Here is a 19,897-nt window from a genome sequence, read left to right as displayed (position 1 = left end):
ATCTGAACTGGTACCAGTTGCACTGTGATCCAACTGAATAAGGGGCTGGGACATTCCACTTGTTCTCAAAGTGCAATTTTAGCAGCTCATGCATATTTGATCAATAACGGCGCCGGCCAAGTCCTTATAGTCAGCTGGGAAGGGAAAGGAATGTTAGAGTGTACTGGTTGTTGCTACTAGAGACCGAGAGCACTCTGCGTCCCACAACCCGCACGGACTGGGGTATTTGTTAGACGGAAAGGATGGGAGATCTGGGAGTCACCGTTGGGTCGGTGATGCGATCCATGGATAGGGTTATTTATAGTGTTCGTGATAGATTGTGTGGTGAATAAGGTGAATAAGGTCAAGCGGCACAGCACGCTTTGGTTGCATAACTTATAGGCGTTATATATACACTGTGCTGTGAGTGGAAGTTGGAAGAGAGGGAAACGACTTTTTTTCAATTCGTTTCTGGTTCTAGCGATGGCTATGAACATATGAATATACATGAGTTGTATATGTAGAGAAGAGAGAGTGAGAGAAAGTGGATAGAAAGATACAAAGTAGGATGAAAAGGACGGGCCAGGGATTGAACCCATGACCTTCTGCATACGAATCAGAAGCGGTAGCCACTAGACCACCAAGCCCGTCTTCAGTAATTTACCCAAAAATTTCAAAGAAAAACTCGTTTATGAATTCCTTTTAATATTATTCTAAGAATTTCTTCAAGAATTCCTTCAAAAAAATCTTCCAAGCATTCGTTCCGTGAATAGTTTACAAAATCTGTCAAAAATTTCATCAAGAATTTATTCGAAAATCCTTCAGAAATTCCTTCAAGAATTTCTTCGAAAACTCCTCCAAAGATTTATTCCAGGTTTTTCCCAAAGGTTGCTCCAATCCAAAGATTTTTAAAGGAGTTTCTATAAAGATTATTTTAATCATTGCTTCAATTACTTATCTCTTCAGCAAGTCCTTTAAAAATTCCTTCTATGGTCTTGATCAGAAATGTATCCAAAGATTCTTTTAGTAGCTCTGCGATAACTTCGTTTAGAATAACTTCCTTGTATAGGGCCCATATAGCCGAGGCGGTAAACGCACGGGTATTCAGCATGACCATGTTGAGGGTGACGGGTTCGATTCCCGGTCGGTCCAGGATCTTTTCGTAAAGGAAATTTCCTTGACTTCCTTGGGCATAGAGTATCTTCGTGCCTGCCACACGATATACACATGCAAAATGGTCATTGGCAGAGGAAGCTCTCAGTTAAAAACTGTGGAAGTGCTCATAGAACACTAAGCTGAGAAGCAGGCTTTGTCCCAGTGAGGACGTTACGCCAAGAAGAGGAGAGGAGGAGGAACTTCCTTGTATTTCCCTTTTTTGTTTCTGCTTCGAAGAATTCTTAAAGAAACTTCAGTAGCACTTACATATCAAGATTTTCTCAAAAGATTCCTTAATGAAATTAACCAAAATATTTTTTTCAGAAATTTCTCAGAAATTTCATCAAGAAGTCCATCGAGAATGCCTCCAAAGGTTCATTTTTGGTGCTGCCGAAATTCCTCCAGAGATTCCTTTTGGAATTTCTTCAAGGACTCCACTTTATCATCCATTCAACATCAAATACGATTTTTTTAGCTGGGGAACAACCTTGCTGAAAATATTGGCTGTATATGTCACGCACGTTACAAATAGGCTTGGGTTTTCGAATACTTTTCAGCCTTGCTATTTTCAATCTGTGCACTACACATCTCATCTTTTTATAATCACAAGTCTTCTCAAGTTTGTGATCTCAGCAACTTGGAAGTATATCGGAACTGTCTAGCACCAAGTAGGGGCGAAGTTTGAAAGCACGCTATCGCCTCGTAGCAGTGCATTTGCCTACCAAAATGTCTACCATTAGACTACTGTCTAACTTAGCTAAAGGCTGGACTTCCTGGATCATGAGATAGTTATAAAATAAAATTTGCACAAAATGCTTGCAAAACTCTAAAGTAGTGGTGAAATTACCTATATTTGAAATCCATTAGCTATTTATCTGTCTCATGAATTGCCTTATTGTATGTTCATTTCACAACAAATTCCGCGCACAAAACTCTAATCTGAAAACCGTCGCGAAGAAACCAACACCGCCCCTACTTATGTTTGGCAGTCTGGAGAAATGGGACATTCTCCAGGAAAGAAATTCACATCATTACAATTAATCATCCCATATAATTTTAGTATGATTTCAAAATATGAGTAACTAAACTATGTGTCTTTGAATTTAAAACCAATAATATAATTGCACATACTTTGGTGTATTATTTGCTGATCACTTGTTTATAAACCTAATTTGTTATCTAAACGCTTTAACTTCTATATATATACTCTAAAACGCTGCTATTTATAGATCAGTTCCATAAGTTGACATTCTTACCTATCGAAATTACGATAAAATAAAGCAAATTAAACTGCTGTGAATGCACCGGAATCATTTAATCGACCATCATTTTCAACACCGGGTGCACATACTCCACGAAGATCTCGATACCTGCGGTTGTGATTGATAGCTATAGACTGTTCTGTAATTGTAGCCATTATTGCTAGACTGGGTATTTGACAAATCTGAAAAAGCAAGAAAAAAAGTTAATACTAGAATTCTAACGATTTTCTTTTGAATTGTCCTACTAATAGATAGTAGGATAAACTTAGATACGCGGGCATCGCTGAATGAAATGTTTCCAGTGTGTGAATAGTATTTTTCAAGAGTGCGACGGTTGAATATGACGTCGCGTGCTTAATTGGTGTTGCTGGAATCGTTTTTATACAGATTGTGACAGCTTGTTTGGATACAGCGGATTTATCTCCGCGGATATATGTTTATTGTAATATCTATTGTTCTACTGTACACTCTACCGAGTTAACCCAAAAAAATTAAGGGGGGATTTTTTTTTGTTTCAAATATCTCGAAAGCTAGTGGAGATATCGCAATTTTGAGGTCAAATTTTGCCCTTCAAGATTCTGCAATCACTATTTTAGTATAAAAAAGTTATGTTTGAAAACTTATTTTCAAATGTTTTGTTGTTTAATGTTGGCACAAATTCTACTTAAAACCTTTGCGTCACACCAAAATTTAAACTGGAATCGCTCAATTTCACACAGCTCACTTTCCACGACCAGTAGATCACTTTCCATTTGGGAAATCATATCTCGGAGATGTTTTGCAAAACAAGCCCCACCCTAAGGTGCAGTTGCTAAAAATATGCATAAAATCATAAAAAAAATGAACAGCAAGTGGACAACTACTGACACTGGGCATTTTTTTATTATCGTACAAATTGGGCCGAAGGGTCTCAGATTCTCATGGAAATTTTTCCAAAGGCAGGGCTCATAAATATATGAACAAAAAAAAATTGAGAAAAATTCAGGTTTCCCTATTTTCCCGGAAAACTCAGGTGGAAATTCTTTGCTTTCCCCTGACACTACTTACTTTGAAAAATCATAACTCAACAACGAAGCATCATAGAAACAAAGTTTTTTTTTAGAAAAGGAAAGCAAATTTTCTAAGAAATTTAAAAAAAACTGAACTGGAAAAAGTTTTCCACAAAATTTTCCACAGTTGAGAAAATTCGTAAAGAAAATCCGGAAAACAACGCCCGAACTCGTGGAAAATCAAATAAATGTATTTTTGAGAAGGTTATTACATAAGCTTTAATCGCTGATTTTTTTGGAATGCACTTTTTTTTTCTTTTTTGAGTTAAGGCCAATTTTGTTGAAAAATGTCCGAATGTATCATATAGGCCTTTTCTTTTAAAAATCATAACTCAAGAACGAAGCATTGTTGAAACAAAGTTTTTTAAGGAAAATGAAAGCAAATATATTTTTTTGGAAATTTCCCGCAAGTTCGGGCATAGTTCTTCCGGCTTTTCTTTATGAATTTCCTCAACGGAGGAAAATTTTGTGGATTTTTTTTTCCTTTTCATATGTTTTTTTATTTCTGGGAACATTTGCATTAATTTTCTAAAAAAAACTTTGTTTCTACGGTGCTTCGTTCTTGAGTTATGATTTTTCAAAGATAAGGCTTATATGACACATTTGGACATTTTTCAACAAAATTGGCCATAACTCAAAAACGAAAAAAAAGTGCATTCCAAAAATTTCAGCGATCAAAGCTTCTCAAAAATATTTTTTTGATATTTTTTACGAGTTCGGACATTGTTTTCCGGCTTTTCTTTACGAATTTTCTCAACTGTGGATAATTTTGTGGAAATCTTTTTCCAGTTCACATTTTTTTTTTCATTTCTGAGAAAATTTGCTTTCATTTTCTAAAACATAACTTTGTTTCTATGATGCTTCGTTCTTCAGTTATGATTTTTCAAAGTAAGTAATGTCAGGGGAAAACAAAGAATTGCCACTTGAGTTTTCCGGGAAAATAGGCGACTCTGATTTTTTCTCAATTTTTTTGTTCATATATCCATGAGCCCTGCCTGTTGAAAAAGTTTCATGAAAATCTGGGACCCTTCGGCCCAATCCCGTACGGTAATAAAAAAAGGCCCACTGTGAAAGATCACAAGTGGTACTCGAAATACTCGTATGAATCAAAGGATAATCATAATACGGCGGAACTAAAAGGTACAAAACTAATTACATTCATTCGAATAGGGTGATAGAGAGTTCGAAAAGTCGTTACAACGAAAAAAGTAGTATAGTTAGATCAAACAGCATATTCTCCAAGCCTATGATGGCTTAATTCATTCACTTACCTATACCACCAAAGTGTGGTGAACTTCTCGTAACGAATGTTGCACTGCGGGGTCCATTTCCATAACCTGTAAATATAATGGAACTGAACAATGACAAATTTCCAAAATTATCCTGCTGTTATGATTCCTACCTACTTGGGTAAGCGTATACTCATAATTGTAGTTCGATGCTGAAAAATATAAGCAAAACGTATACTGATATTCCGATTGAACCTATCCGATCTCAATTCCTACCTGTTCCAATAACCTGACCCGTGTGTGGATCTGTTTGTGCACTATGACTTCTCCATTCTTCAACAGTACCACCGTTTTCGTCTAAAAGTGAACAAAAGTGAGATTTTTGGGGAAGCGATTTCAAATCAGCTCAATATTTCACCCGTGTATTTTATATGTTCGTGTTGTGGGCCGCTTGAGGATGTCCTGACTGAAATCACAGGCCCATTCATTGTGTTTGGGACTGTGATTCGATCCAAAAGTAAAATTATGTCAGAAAACATGATATAAATTTAGGAATTTTTTGTTACCATTATAAGCTCCCTGATTCAAATATTCAATATATTCAGGAGAAGTATCACTGAATCGTGTTTCTCCTTGATGTACAGGCCAATAAGCAGGAACTGTGCGTCAACAAAAAAATATGAGAGATAAATTAGGTAGGTAGGATATGTGTGCCGTCAGTAATCTCATGCTCCCATATTCATCCTATTCGAAAACAAGCGATTACGGCACCTACTGACTCCGTTCTTTTTGTATTCATAGGTGCTCACTTGTAACAAAAAATACAAAAATATGAAACAAAACAAACAACGCTTCAATCCTTTGTTTTTCGAAGGATGAGAATGAGAGCCACATGCTTTACCCTAAAAGGGATACCTGGGGTCCATTGGACCCCAGTCGCCTTTCAGAGCTCGTTTTTGATGGAACACACTCAGCGAGGTGACGAAACTGAGGCCATGAAGGTATCCCTTTTAGGGTTAATAAGGGAACCAATACCCTATGTCACGATACATAACACGACAAACATAACATTATAATTATAACCATTATAATTGTCAGCTGCTTGATTCGTAAAGTCATTATATGGTTCGTCTGTAATTAATATTCATTCATTACATCTTACATGAAATTGGGAATTCAAAAACATACCAATACTATCAAAGTAGGAAGTAGCACCACTGTCTGCAATCATCTCCGATCCTGTGACGTTCCTAATCCACGGCATGTATTTTGAAATCTTGGTAAACGCTCCATAGCCTTTCGGATTGCATATATTTCCTCCATGCTCCTGTGCTTACCAGGCAAGCAATATCGCTAACTACAGGCATACTGCTGCTTTTTAGAATTGTAGATAAACTGTCTGACTCGGTCCAACCCCATCCTATTGCCGTTCCATATTGGCCCACGAGATTTTCTTGTGTATTCAAACAGGCTGGTTGGACATATTGGTCAAAATCGGCCTTCGTGCTCAGCTTCAGCAATGCAATATCATTTATCAGTTGTTCTTGTGTGATGTTTACATTTTCTGGCATGAAAATCTCATCTATACCGTGCTCTTGTAATGACTGTTTGTTCAAACGTTTCAAATTATAAACCCCCAATCGAACGAAAAAATTCTCGCTAGGCAACTGGTGGTAGTTATCCGGATTTTTTGTACAATGTGCTGCGGTGAGCAAGAACCATGCGTTGATCAAGGTTGCACCACATACATATTCGTCCGACATTTTTGTACGACGGTACAATGCAGCATGCCAGGGCCACCTACCAAGAAGTGTGTCCTGGCCGTTCACGATTAGATAATTTTGGGATATGCGAGGCACCCCGCAGGAATGTGAATGTCTCAACTGCAAATACATCACCACCGCAGTGATTAAGAGATGTGTTGGGTTAACCACCATTCTGGGATTCCAATTTGTAAACTGTGCTCACTCAACGAAAATCTAAGCAAAACTAATCGTTGGTAGCGTTTTGAACTGTGTTGTAAACTTAGCGATGGAAATAATAGATACTATGGATTCCATAGAATTGCGAAGCCGAAGACAACTGTAGCCAACTCTTGTAGTCTAGCGAGCTTGACGTCACGATTTCAGGGAATTATGTGACGTCTCATTCGTTCGGTAAATCAAATTTAAACTACATTATTCGAGCGTGGCTCTACAAGTCTAGGCATTCAATAGTGTCTATAGTGGGAATACCGTTTTGCACTGCAGATGAAATTATTCTTATCATTAATGCAACGTCCCTACAGGGTCTGAACATTATTCTCAGTATCATTTACGTACTTCCATAATTAATTATGTATTTTACCATTAGCAAAGAAACTATGGCCATTACTGAAGACAAAGTTTCAATTACTGCTATCGAGCGATACGCGTAACAATATTGAATGCCCAAGGCAGGACGCCCTGGCAAATCGCTTTTTTGGTCTTCACAACGAAATGTGCTATTTTTGAGCGTTCCTCGGGTACTCGGGTAGCAACTATAAACAATTCGGTGTTTAAGACAGGTTAGTGTAATCAGTAATATACAACATGCTTAGCAAGCGTTATCAGATTAAAATCTCTATAATCCGTAGCTTGTGACTAAACAAAAATCAAAGGATGTTTTGAAAACAATATTGAAAGGAAAACCAGTAATTATTTATCATCTAACGGTCATTATTATTTGACGCCACTATACCAAGGCGATTCCTACCCAAAATGGACGCAAACCGGTGCACTGGTGGTGTCCAGAAATCACAGAATTCCGTGCATCCTGCCTGAGAGCTAGAACCCGGGTAGAGCTTAAGGTGAAACGGGACGCCGTGTTATTTTTTCTATCTTGCCTCTCTTTCTAACAACTTGCCTCGCGATTTTGAAGATGGTAATCTCGAGTTCTATCGCACTGAAGAAGTTGAAAACCAATCAGCATATGCACTGCAAGTGAGCATACACAATGATAGGTTTTTGTTGCAAAATATGAAGTAGAATCTGAGATTACCATCTTAGTAGCCACAGAGCAATGGCGGATATTTCCTCGACCGTCCCGTCCGCCCTTAATGGCAAAAGAATGGCAAATTTTACCATTAAAACAGAATGTTTGAATGGCAAAATGTGTTATTTGTTTGTTTGAAATAAGAGTTAAAATAACAAAAATAATAACAAAATTTTGGTAGCAGAAAAACTTAAAAATAACTTATTTTGCCATTGTAATAACAAAGTAATGGTAAATCATGCGGATTAAATTGAAGAACAAAATAAGTTATTATTGAGATATTGATAACAAAATAAGACCCAAATTAACTGTTATCGGTGAATAACAAAATATGACATTCTTGAGTTATTGATAACAGAATAAGAACAAATTTAGCTGTTTATGTGGCGATCAAAATAATGGTAGGTAGGTTGAAATTAGTCTATGGTTTAGTTGTTCAAATTCAATTTTAAAATAATGGTAGACTCAGTTATTATTTCAAAGTAGCAGAAGAAAGGTAAAATGAGCTATTTCTTTTTTTTCTTCAATAAAATTTAAGTTCATCAATCAATGTAAAAACAGTTTTATTTAATGGAAACTAAAAACTCAAAACGGAAAAATCCGGATTTGTATCCTTTTGCGAGATACGTCGAATTGAAAAGTTATGCTTGAAATATACAATATAATAGGTAATGGTATATTAAGAGTAAAATATTTTATGGTGCCCAATGTTTATAAATAATTTCTCACAATATCAAAATAATGGCAAATTTAGCTAGGAATGTAAATTATGTTATTGTTTTGATATTTTATACAATTCATTATAAAAGGTGCTAAATTGCAAGTTTTACCATGATAGTAATTTTTGTTATTGATGTGTTATTTTGCATTATTCATGAATAACATATCAATGACAAGATTTGCTATGATTGTATATTTTGCTATTGATTTGCCATTTTAAGTTTTTCATAATAACAGAAGAATGGCAAAACGAGATATGATGTCAAAACCAGTTATTATTTTATCCTTTGTTTGCCATTAGCCTCTACCCGGGAAGGAGGATGCAATTGCTCGCACCGATGAGGATAGAATGGAACGAAGTGAAGTTGCACAAAGTGGTTTGAAAAAAGTAGCATAGTACAGAAGAAAAAAGTCTCACAAATAAAATATTAAATTTCCAAACACAATGAAAGTTATTGTTCCGATAAGAAAAGATAAGAAACGAATAATTGAAGTAATATTAACTAAAATGTTTGATCAAGAATAATTATTACGGGCTTTTTCAATGAAAACATTTTTTTTAAGATTAACAACAACACATGCAGTAACAAACATTAAGCAAACGAATATCTTAAATTAAGGGTAGGCGTGCCGACCCTGAGGAAGTTGAGTCGGGGAGTCTCTAAGTCACTCACGATTGGCTGACCCGATACTTACACACAGTTGTCTCGGAAAGGAGTATTTGTTAGTGGGGTAGGGTAAGGTGTGGATCTTGGAGCCACCTTTGATAGGTGATATGATCCACTAATTATATAAAAATACACGTCGTGTTCCTCATCACATTTATTTTTTAATTGGTTCTGATGACCACCATGATTAAGGGTATTATACATACTTTAACGATCGTTTAATATGAAACGCGTCAGTGTATTGATACTTAACCGTGAAAACCGACCCTCCCATGAAAACAATCGCGCGCTTCAGGCTCCGCAATCTACATTCACGTCCCCATCAATCTTTCCTGAAAATGGTCGGCCCCTCGAAGTCTCTAGCAATTCTGATTCTGACGAATTTCGCCCCAAATCGTATTCGGAGTTGGCAGCACCCTCTCAGATTACAATGAAACTTTCTGGGTATGTACACCAAGACTAGATAAGCCACTTTGCATACTTAGTTTCTTCAAAATTTATCTGGACTGACTTTTGAAAAGGGCTAAACTTTTTTTATGGATTTTTTAAAAATGTTTTTAATCAAAAAATGACTACTCCTACAACAAAGTGTTGTATGGGTGATTATCACAAAATAAGTCAAATTTTAAGAAAAAAATACTGAAAAAAAAATCCAAAATGAGCCCCTGTTTCTACCCCATGTTCTTACCTAATATTAGGTAAAGCTATTTATTAGATTCGAACTACCTAATCGAAAAAAAAAACAAATCAAGAGTTGTACCTAAAGCAAATATGAACAAAACAAGAAAATGAATCGGTATCATTCAACGTGTTACTTCTCTTTGGTTATTAAAGGCAGTTCTGAAAAATAATGGATCAATCGTATAAATCAAAATTCAACAAATTCAAGTGCAGTGCAAAAATAAACAATCCAAAGTGCAACCGTCATAATCTACGGGGCCTGTCATTAAGATTGATAGATAAAATTCATTCCATGGGATATACACATGAAATCGACGAATCGATGAGTATTTGTGAGTCATGTCGTGGATTGATAAGTCACAAAGAAGCCCGAATACGAAAAAACGCCGATCGGATGGAAACGACAAAACTATGCAACCATCATTTAGTGGACAGCAACATCATGATGTTCCAGAACCAGAACCGTCAACGAGTGGTCAACAAATCGAACATGAGCTGGGTAAGTAAGCCTTCAACGTGTTAGCTTCTTTTATATAACTCATTTTGCAGCTCGTTGCAAAACTACATTTGTCAGTATTCTTCGTATTTATCCAACCCGGCAAGCCTCGTTGGATAAATGTACTACTTGTGCGAAAAAAAATCATTTTTGCAACTCGTTGCATAAATAACTATCATTAACTTTCCACTGCATTCATTATTATATTGTTAACCTTAACTTTTATCTTACAGATATGGTACCATCTATTCCATCATTGGAGTCGGTTCCGTCAACAGATCAACTACAGGGTCCCCATAATATTGAGAAGTTTAATACCATTGCTGAAACATTGAGTTTATCGCCTATCTCATCTAGAAACATGAGAAGTATGGAATATCGCATAAAGAAATCATTGCAGATTACGAAAGCAGTTCGAAAAAATATCTTCGGAATAGATTCAACGGATGTTGGCAAAGTGGAGGCGTATGACGAGATAATTATGCAGTTAAAGAATAAGTTCAATCACCCTACAACTGACAGAAGCGAACAGATTAAAATACTATCTGTACTTCCTAAGTCTTGGTCGGTAAATAAAATCACAAGAGAGTTTAACGCACCAATGTATATGGCGAGGCAGGTGAAGGATCTTGTTTATGAACAGGGTATTCTTTGTACCACCGAAAAAAGAAGGGGGCATGGTATTGATGGCGATACAAAACAAATAGTAAGAGAATTTTTTGATGATAATGATATCAGCAGGCCAATGCCAGGAACAAATGATTTTGTTTCTGAGGTTCGAAATGGAAAAAAACAACAAGTTCAAAAACGACTTTTGATGATGTCGCTCAAAGAGGCTGATTTTTGTAGATATGTACAAAACTGTGAATATTGGTTTCACAGTATTTACACAGTTGCGACCAAAGCATTGTATTTTACTTGATTCTACTGGTATACATAATGTATGCATATGTACTATTCATGAAAATGTAAATTTAATGTTCAACAGTATAAGAATTGTGTCACAAGATGCAATAATACAAAAAATGCTTTGCGATATTTCCACCAGAACAGATAATTGCTTTTTCCGTGCTTGTGAAAAGTGTGCTTGTAATGAACACATTGAAGAGGAACTTACATTGATATTAGAATCAAATGACAAAGAAGAGATTATATTTCAGCAGTGGTTGAATACTGATCGCTGTAATTTAGAAACGATTATTAAACCTGTTGATGAATTTGTTCCGTATCTTGTTGATAAAATTGACAAACTTATAACACACGACTTTATTCATAAACAACAATCATCATTTCTCAGAAATAAAAAAGATACATTAAAGGATGATGAAATTCTTGCGATTTGTGATTTCTCTGAAAACTATTCATTCATAATTCAAAACGCTGCTCAAGGATATCATTGGAACAACTCGCAAGCAACAATACACCCATTTGAAATTTACTATATGAAAGATAATAAACTTGTAAATGTTAGCTTCATTATCATATCGGAAGTAATGGCTCACGATACAGTTGCGGTCCAGTTGTTCATCTCAAAAATGATAGATTTTATGAAACAATTAACGAACTTTTCTAAAATTTATTTTATGTCTGATGGGGCAGCATCACAATACAAAAATAAGAAGAACTTTGCTAGTCTATGTAGATTCCAGTCAAAGCATGCATTAAGAGCAGGATGGCATTTTTTGCAACGTCCCACGGTAAAGGTCCATGTGATGCTATTGGTGGCACTCTCAAGCGAATGGCAAAGAGAGCAAGTCTTGCTCGAGATTATGGAAATACCATAACAACTCCACGAGAGTTATATAACTGGGCAGTTGTACAGACAGATAAAAATATAACTAAATTAAATTTCTGTTACGTATCCACTGAACAGTACATTAAAATGTCAGAAGATCTCGAAGAAATATATAATAACGCCAAAACAATACCAGGCACTCAAAAATTCCATAGTTTTTTGCCTATTCCTGGCGACAAAGTAAAGGCAAACAGGTATTCTAATTCAGAAGATGAACCAAAAATATTTAGTATGATCGGAAAAAAATAGAAAAGAACATGTTTGAAATTGGCTCTAAGACACATATATATATATTTGAAAAATTCATAATTATAAATAATTGTATATTTAAAAGTGCACTTCAATACATATTGCGATCAAACATTACATTTCCTAAGAAAATACATTTGTAATATTTTGAAGTTTTGTATGTATAGGAAAACCTCTCCAAATGATTGAATAAATAACACAAAATCTCCTAGAAAATTGAGTTTCATTGGATTCTGGGATTGTTATGGCCTTCACTGGTTTTATTGTTGATAACAAAATACACTGAAAAAAATCATTCGAACAAGAAAAAGTTTTTGTTAGAAAAACTTTTTTTCCTTAAAAGTGCCCATCTTGTGATGTATGGACGGTTGGTAGGGAACATAATTACCTGTCTTGAGACAAAATTTCATCAAAATCAAAAATGGTGTTTTTTTTTTAAATCAACTTTGAATTTTTAGAAATGATTTTTTTCAGTGTAGGGCTCATTTTGGATTTTTTTTCAGTATTTTTTTTCTTAAAATTTGACTTATTTTGTGATAATCACCCATACAACACTTTTTTGTAGGAGTAGTCATTTTTTGATTAAAAACATTTTTAAAAAATCCATAAAAAAAGTTTAGCCCTTTTCAAAAGTCAGTCGAGAAAAAAAATTAGAAAAATGAGTATGCAAAGTGGCTTATCTGGGCAAGGTCTACACACCAAGAAAGTTTCGTTGTAATCTGAGAGGGTGCTGCCAACATTTGTTCGAGTTGGCGCGAAATCCGTCTTAACTGCATTTCACACTCGCGTCGCCATCAAACTACCTAGAAACTGTTGTAATCTAGGAAATAAAACCAGGTTTCGTTGAATTGGGAAGAACAAAAATGTTGTATTTGTTGCACTACGATTATTACACGAATGACATCTGATTGGAAAAATTCAAATATAATAGCCCATCTCCACGCCTACTCTGTTTCCGCACCGCTGCTGATGTTCTTGCTTACACTTACTTCCAACACTCCTCCTCAAGAACAGAAGCTTTCCTATTTTCCTATTTTCTTTACAGCGTTAACTTATACAATTTCAACACTTACACATTCAATCGATAAAGATTTCCTTCTTTCCTTCCTACCACAATTATTGAATCTCCTTTCATGATATGGCATTCATTGGCACTAAAAACAACTGTAAAACCGTGTTTAGTGATTGCCGGTACTGACACTAGATTAACCGACAATCCGGGAACCACAATGACGTCCTGTAGCGCTACTGTAACAGAGCATCCCTTTCCTTTATCCGCATGTACAGTAATTTTCCCCTTTGTATCACAGAGTACATTCTTACCATTAGCCAGGACAACGTTTTGTTTCTCCATTCTCGTAGTACCGTTCAGCAGATCTGCCCGACCCGTCATATGACTCGAAGCTCCTGAATCTAAATACCATCCACCATGCGTCTCCTCCTTAAACGCTGCAAAGCATACGCTTCCGTGAAAAACTTCCTCCTCAATCGCTACTGCGGAACGCATTTTCGGCTTCACTGGAGCTCTGGATGACTCATTCCGCACTTTCTTTAGCAGCTCACAGTTACGCATCACGTGGTTAGCACTTCCGCAAGCATAGCACAGGCGCTGTTCCTCTGAGCTCCTCGTCTGTTTTTGAAACACTTCCACTGCAAGGGCTTTCCGATCGATAAATTCATCACTTCGTTCTCGGCGACGCTCGAATTCTTCCATCAGCTTCGTTTTCACAAAAATCATAGTGAAAACGTCCATCCGACCCTGAATTGATGCCACGATGCTTTCATAAGATTGAGGCAAGCTTGCCAAGATGAAAGCCGACTTCATATCATCATCCATCCTGCATCCAACATTCTCGATTCTCTCGAATAGATCTTCAAATTCGACAAGATGCTGTCGCATGTCACCACCTTCCGCAAGTTCCAGTTTCGACAGCTTCTTGATTAGAGCAACTTTTCCGACCGACGAATCCTTAACGTAGTACTCTTTCAGCAACACCCATGCTTCTCGTGCGGTGCCAGCATCCTTAATAATTCTTAATTGAGCGTCCTCAATCAGGAATCCAATCGTTTGCAGCGCCAGTTCATCCTTTATTTGCCACTGGGTCGTTCTTTCTTCATCTGGAGTTTCGGCACATACATAGCTCCACAGACCTTCTCGTGTTAACACCTGCCGAGCTCGAATCGTCCATGTTTCATAATTGTCGTATGAAAGTCGCTTGATTCCTAGTTTGCGAAATCCATTTCTCCTCTTGAACGGGTGCTCCAACAAAAAAAACTGTTTTTGCTCAAATGTCAATCACCACTTTCAACAAAACACTGTCGACTGGGCCCATAACTTGTTGTAATCTAGGAAATAAAACCAGGTTTCGTTGAATTGGGAAGAACAAAAATGTTGTATTTGTTGCACTACGATTATTACACGAATGACATCTGATTGGAAAAATTCAAATATAATAGCCCATCTCCACGCCTACTCTGTTTCCGCACCGCTGCTGATGTTCTTGCTTACACTTACTTCCAACAGAAACCGACCAACCCACGAAAATAAGGTAGTAATATTCGCGCTTCAAATTCCGCATTCAACATTCGCGTCCTCATCACCCTACCGAGAAAATGGACCGACCCACGAAAATAGTCGCGTGATTTTCACAGTATTGAATTTAGAGTATACGGAGAATAAACTTAGAAGCTTGGATAGCTATTTCCGAATTATGTGTTTTACTAAGAGTAGTCCCATGTGTTACCGGTAATCGGCGGTCGTTGAGGTAATAAAGCCAATTATTTTTAAATTTCTCAATGATTATCAAAAAGAGGGGGCTGAAAATCTCTATAATAAAGAAATAATAATAATAATGATTATCATGAGCTGCAATTACTTACTTCTAACAGTTCAATTGCTTCAGTATTAGGTCAGCACCAGAGCTACAAGATTAAGCAATTACTAGCCTCTAGGAGTCATCATAAAAACGAATTTGCAAAAATACCCCAACTCCCTCTAGGATGTAAAGAAAAAATTGGAATAATATCACCCAGTTCCATGTCGTTGGATGACCGCAACAGCTCCTTGACCCCTTCAAGTTTCTGCAAGGCAGCATCCATTTATTACGTAACGCTAAAATCGACATTTTTCAACCCCCCCCCCCCCCCCCGCCCCCGCTCCGTAACGCTTTTTTGTATGAAAACACGAAAATTTTTGTATGGGCCGTAACGCTTGGCCACACTCCCCCCTCTCCCTAGAGCGTTACGTAATTTATGGACGGTGCCCAATATCGTTGGCTACCATGTGTGCATCCATTTCCAACACTAAACGTAAAAGGACAATGTGTCCCTACACAGACTCGCATCACTTTTCACTTTTTTGCTGTACGCCACCGAGATCCCCATCACAACCGCCCCAAACACGCGTCATTTTCACTTTTTCTGCCGAACGCCACCGAGATTCATATCGCAACTGCCAGTGATTGCAGGGATTATATTACATATGACAAAGCCGTTTTGCCCTCTACTGCAATGATTGAGACAGAAGAACAGTTTCCTTTTTCTATATTTATAATTTCTGAAACAATCTATAAACTAGCACTGAACAAAGAGATTAAAGCACGTAAGCAAGCCTGCGTCGAAAATTTCTGCCAGGCAGCCAATACGACTCCATGGGATTTTTTTTTTTACTTAATCATTTATTTAAGGCTCATGCGCCAACAGGCATAACGGAGCCGAATCCAGTTAAAACTATTTACAATTTCATGTTTTTGTCTTATAAACTATGTTAGTTTTGGGAACCGAAAAACTCGCGGTTTGGTCGAGGTTAGGGGGAACAAAAATATTTGAGGAAAGGATAGGGTGATGGGGCTTTTCATTGACACGTGGCAGCTTGGTGTGGCGTATTGCTGCTGGTCAAACGTAGAGTGGACATACAACCTGTAACGATACATACAGACGATTTTCGAAGGGACACGAGGTGGACAAGTGGAGCAACAAGACTGGGATATCAAATAAAGACACGAGGTGGACAAGTGGAACAACAAGACGGAGATATCAGACGAAGACTTCAGCTTGCTTCAAGAAGTCGTACACAAGCTTCATATACTCAAGATCAAGTTTACCCAACACATCTCTAATGTCTTCCTTTTCTGGTTTCCCTCGGGCCCTGAGGGATGCACATAAATCGGATCTGGCAATACCGTATTCGGGACATTCCCACACAACATGGTTGATATCTTGATAGCCTGCACCACAGCTACAACGATTGCTATCTGTGAGCCCTATTCGATAGAAATGCGAGCCCAGAGAGTAGTGATTGGACATAAGTCGACACATTATCTTGATAAAATCTCGACCCATATCCAACCCCTTGAACCACGCCGTCTTCGATACCTGTGGGAGAATTGAGTGTAACCACCTGCCCAACTCTCCTGCATCCCATTTTTGTTGCCAACTAACCAAGGCATGCTGACGAGCAATCGAAAAAAAATTCATTGAAAGCGATATGACGGTCATAAATATCGCCTTCCATAGCGCCCACTTTGGCGAGTGAGTCCGCTTTCTCATTGCCCGGGATCGAGCAATGTGAAGGGACCCAAACCAAAGTGATGTTATATGCTTGATGCGATAAAGCACTCAGAATTGATCGAATTTCGCTCAGGAAATACGGGGAGTGCTTCACCGGCCTCATTGAGCGAATAGCCTCAATTGAGCTGAGACTATCCGTAAAAATGAAATATTGATCAGAGGGAAGAGAGGCAATTCGCTCTAATGCGTAGTGTATAGCCGCCAATTCTGCGATGTATACTGAGCAAGGACTTTGAAGTTTATGGGCGGCGCTATGAAGCTCATTAAATACACCAAATCCAGTGGAATCATTTGTTTTTGACCCGTCAGTGAAAAACCTTCTGTCGCAACTGACTTGGCCAAACTTGTTTGCAAAAATTTTTGGGATGTGCTCCGATCGGAGCGGATCTGGAATTCCACGGATTTCTTGCAACATGGACAGATCAAAAACTATAGTGGAATTGGAGAAGTCTGGGAAGCAATCACGGTTGAGAACATTCGAAGAAGGGTGAACCTCCAGAGTCATGTACGAGTAGTACACTGTCATAAACTTTGTTTGATGAATTCGTTCGATCAGCTTCTCAAAGTTTTCAATTACCAATGGATTCAGCACCTCACAGCGGATGAGGAACCTTAACGACAGTTCCACGAAACGATCTGATAAAGGGAGTACTGCTGCTAGTACCTCCAAACTCATTGTGTGCGTCGAGTTCATGCAGCCTAACGCGATCCGAAGACAGCGATACTGGATACGCTCTAGCTTCAGTATGTGTGTTTTCGCGGCGGACTGAAAGCAAAAGCTACCGTATTCGAGAACCGACAGTATCGTTGTACGATAAAGCTTTATCAGATCTTCCGGGTGGGCTCCCCACCATGTTCCGGTAAGTGTACGCATGAAGTTGATTCGTTGTTGGCACTTCTGATACAGATAATTAATGTGCTTTCCCCAAGTGCCTTTAGAGTCGAACCAGACCCCCAGATACATATGTGAAAGACTTTGAGTGAGTTCCCTACCCAAAAATTGAAGCTCTAGATCTGCTGGAACACGCTTCCTAGAAAAGACAACTAACTCAGTTTTCTCCGGAGAGAATTCGATACCCAGCTTTACAGCCCAAGCAGACAAATTGTCTAAGGTATCTTGCAGTGGTCCTTGCAGATCTTCCGCCTCTGGTCCGGTGATAGAGACCACGGCGTCGTCCGCAAGCTGTCGTAGCGTGCAATTTTCCACGAGACATTCGTCGATATCTCTGACGTAAAAATTGTAAAGAAGGGGGCTTAAGCATGAGCCCTGGGGGAGACCCATGTAACTAATTCGTGAAGTTGCCGAGGTTCCATGAGAGAAAAACATGTGCTTCTCAGACAACAAGTTGTACAAATAGTTGTTTAAAATCGGAGAAAGCCCACACTCGTGGAGTTTGTCTGAAAGGACATCAACGCAAACGGCATCAAAAGCCCCCTTAATATCCAAAAATACTGAGCCCGTTTGCTCTTTTTGAGCGTAGGCCAGTTGAATTTCTGTAGAAAGCAGCGCCAGACAATCGCTCGTTCCCTTGCCTCTGCGGAAACCGAATTGAGTATCTGAAAGAAGGCCATTCGATTCAACCCATTTGTCAAGCCGATGGAGAATCATCTTCTCTAGCAGCTTCCGTAAGCACGACAACATCGCAATTGGACGGTACGAGTTGTGATCCGACGCGGGCTTCCCGGGCTTTTGAATGGCAATAACCCTCACTCGTCTCCAGTCATCCGGAACAGTGTTGCTCTCCAAGAATAGATTGAATAAATTCAACAAGCGCCTCTTTGCGACGTCTGGGAGGTTTTTAAGCAAGTTGAACTTAATTCTATCCATTCCTGGGGCAGAGTTGTTACATGACAGAAGCGCGAGTGAGAATTCTAGCATCGAAAAGGGTGAATCCATTGCATTCCTTTCGGGTGGATAACGACGAAAATTCGCTTGTACTTGGACCGAATCCGGACAGACTTTCTTTGCGAAATCGAAAATCCATCGAGGCGAGCTTTCTCGATCCTCATTAACCGATACCGCGTTGCGCATTCTCCTTCCGACCGTCCAGAGAGTTCGCATTGACGTCTCCCGCGATAAACCGTTGACGAAATTCCTCCAATAACCACGTTTCTTCGCCTTCATGAGGTTCGCGAACTTATGGTCGAGAGAGGAATACCACTCGTAGTTCTCCCGTGTACCTCGCTTCCGATATGTTTTAAACGTGGCGGATCTTTCGCGATAGGCTCCGGTACATTCCTCATCCCACCACAATGTGGGGGTTCTTCGCCGTATCGAAGTTCCCGGAACCGGTCTACGCTGCGCTTGTAGAGCACTTTCGACGATTAACCCGGACAAGTATTGGTACTCTTCCTGCGGTGGAAAAACGTCAACCGACTGCTCGCCCTCTGAGACCAATTCAGCATATTTACCCCAGTCGATATGCTTCGTGAGGTCATACGCGACGTCAATCTGGCGAGCCTGACACGAATCATTGGTGATTGAAATTTTGATCGGCAGATGATCACTACCATGGGGATCCTGAATTACCTTCCACGTGCAATCCAATGATAGTGAATTCGAACATATTGAGAGGTCTAACATACTTGGAGGATCTGGAGGTTTAATTCGCGTTGCTTCCCCGGAGTTCAAAATTGTCAAATTGAAATAGTCACAGAGGTCATATATAAGGGTTGCGCGATTGTCGTCCTTCGGAGACCCCCAGGCTGTTCCGTGTGCATTAAAATCTCCTAGGATCAACCAAGGCGCAGGCATAGCACAGCATATTTCCGCAAGATCTCTGCGAGATACTCTTGTACTAGGCGGTATATAAACACTGGCTACGCTGAAACTTTTTCCTTGTATAGTAACATGACATGCAACTATTTCAGTGCCGTTCATCGGGGGGAAATCAATTCTATAAAAGGAATGGAGCTTATTGATCCCCAAGATCACCCCTCCATATCCATCCCCTCGATCACGACGAATAATATTAAAATCGTGGAAAGAAATGTCTTTATCGGAAGTTAACCATGTTTCACTAAGGGCAAATA

General features: G+C 38.6%; 1 protein-coding gene across 1 annotated transcript; it reads right to left on the bottom strand.

Moving 5' to 3' along the window:
* Nucleotides 1-2,025: 2,025 nt before the first annotated feature.
* Nucleotides 2,026-5,619, bottom strand: LOC109415686 (uncharacterized). The gene is made up of 6 exons (XM_029871804.2): nucleotides 5,241-5,619; nucleotides 5,093-5,173; nucleotides 4,951-5,031; nucleotides 4,848-4,886; nucleotides 4,717-4,782; nucleotides 2,026-2,578 (listed from the first exon to the last, which is right to left on the bottom strand). Exons 2-6 carry the CDS (start codon nucleotides 5,160-5,162, stop codon nucleotides 2,466-2,468), a joined length of 369 nt encoding a protein of 122 aa, XP_029727664.2. The 5' UTR covers nucleotides 5,163-5,173; nucleotides 5,241-5,619; the 3' UTR covers nucleotides 2,026-2,465.
* Nucleotides 5,620-19,897: the final 14,278 nt, after the last annotated feature.

Source organism: Aedes albopictus, chromosome 3 (assembly GCF_035046485.1).
Source record: "Aedes albopictus strain Foshan chromosome 3, AalbF5, whole genome shotgun sequence".
In the NCBI taxonomy this organism is placed as follows: Eukaryota; Metazoa; Arthropoda; class Insecta; order Diptera; family Culicidae; genus Aedes; species Aedes albopictus.
This window is presented reverse-complemented; position numbering and strand designations above follow the sequence as displayed.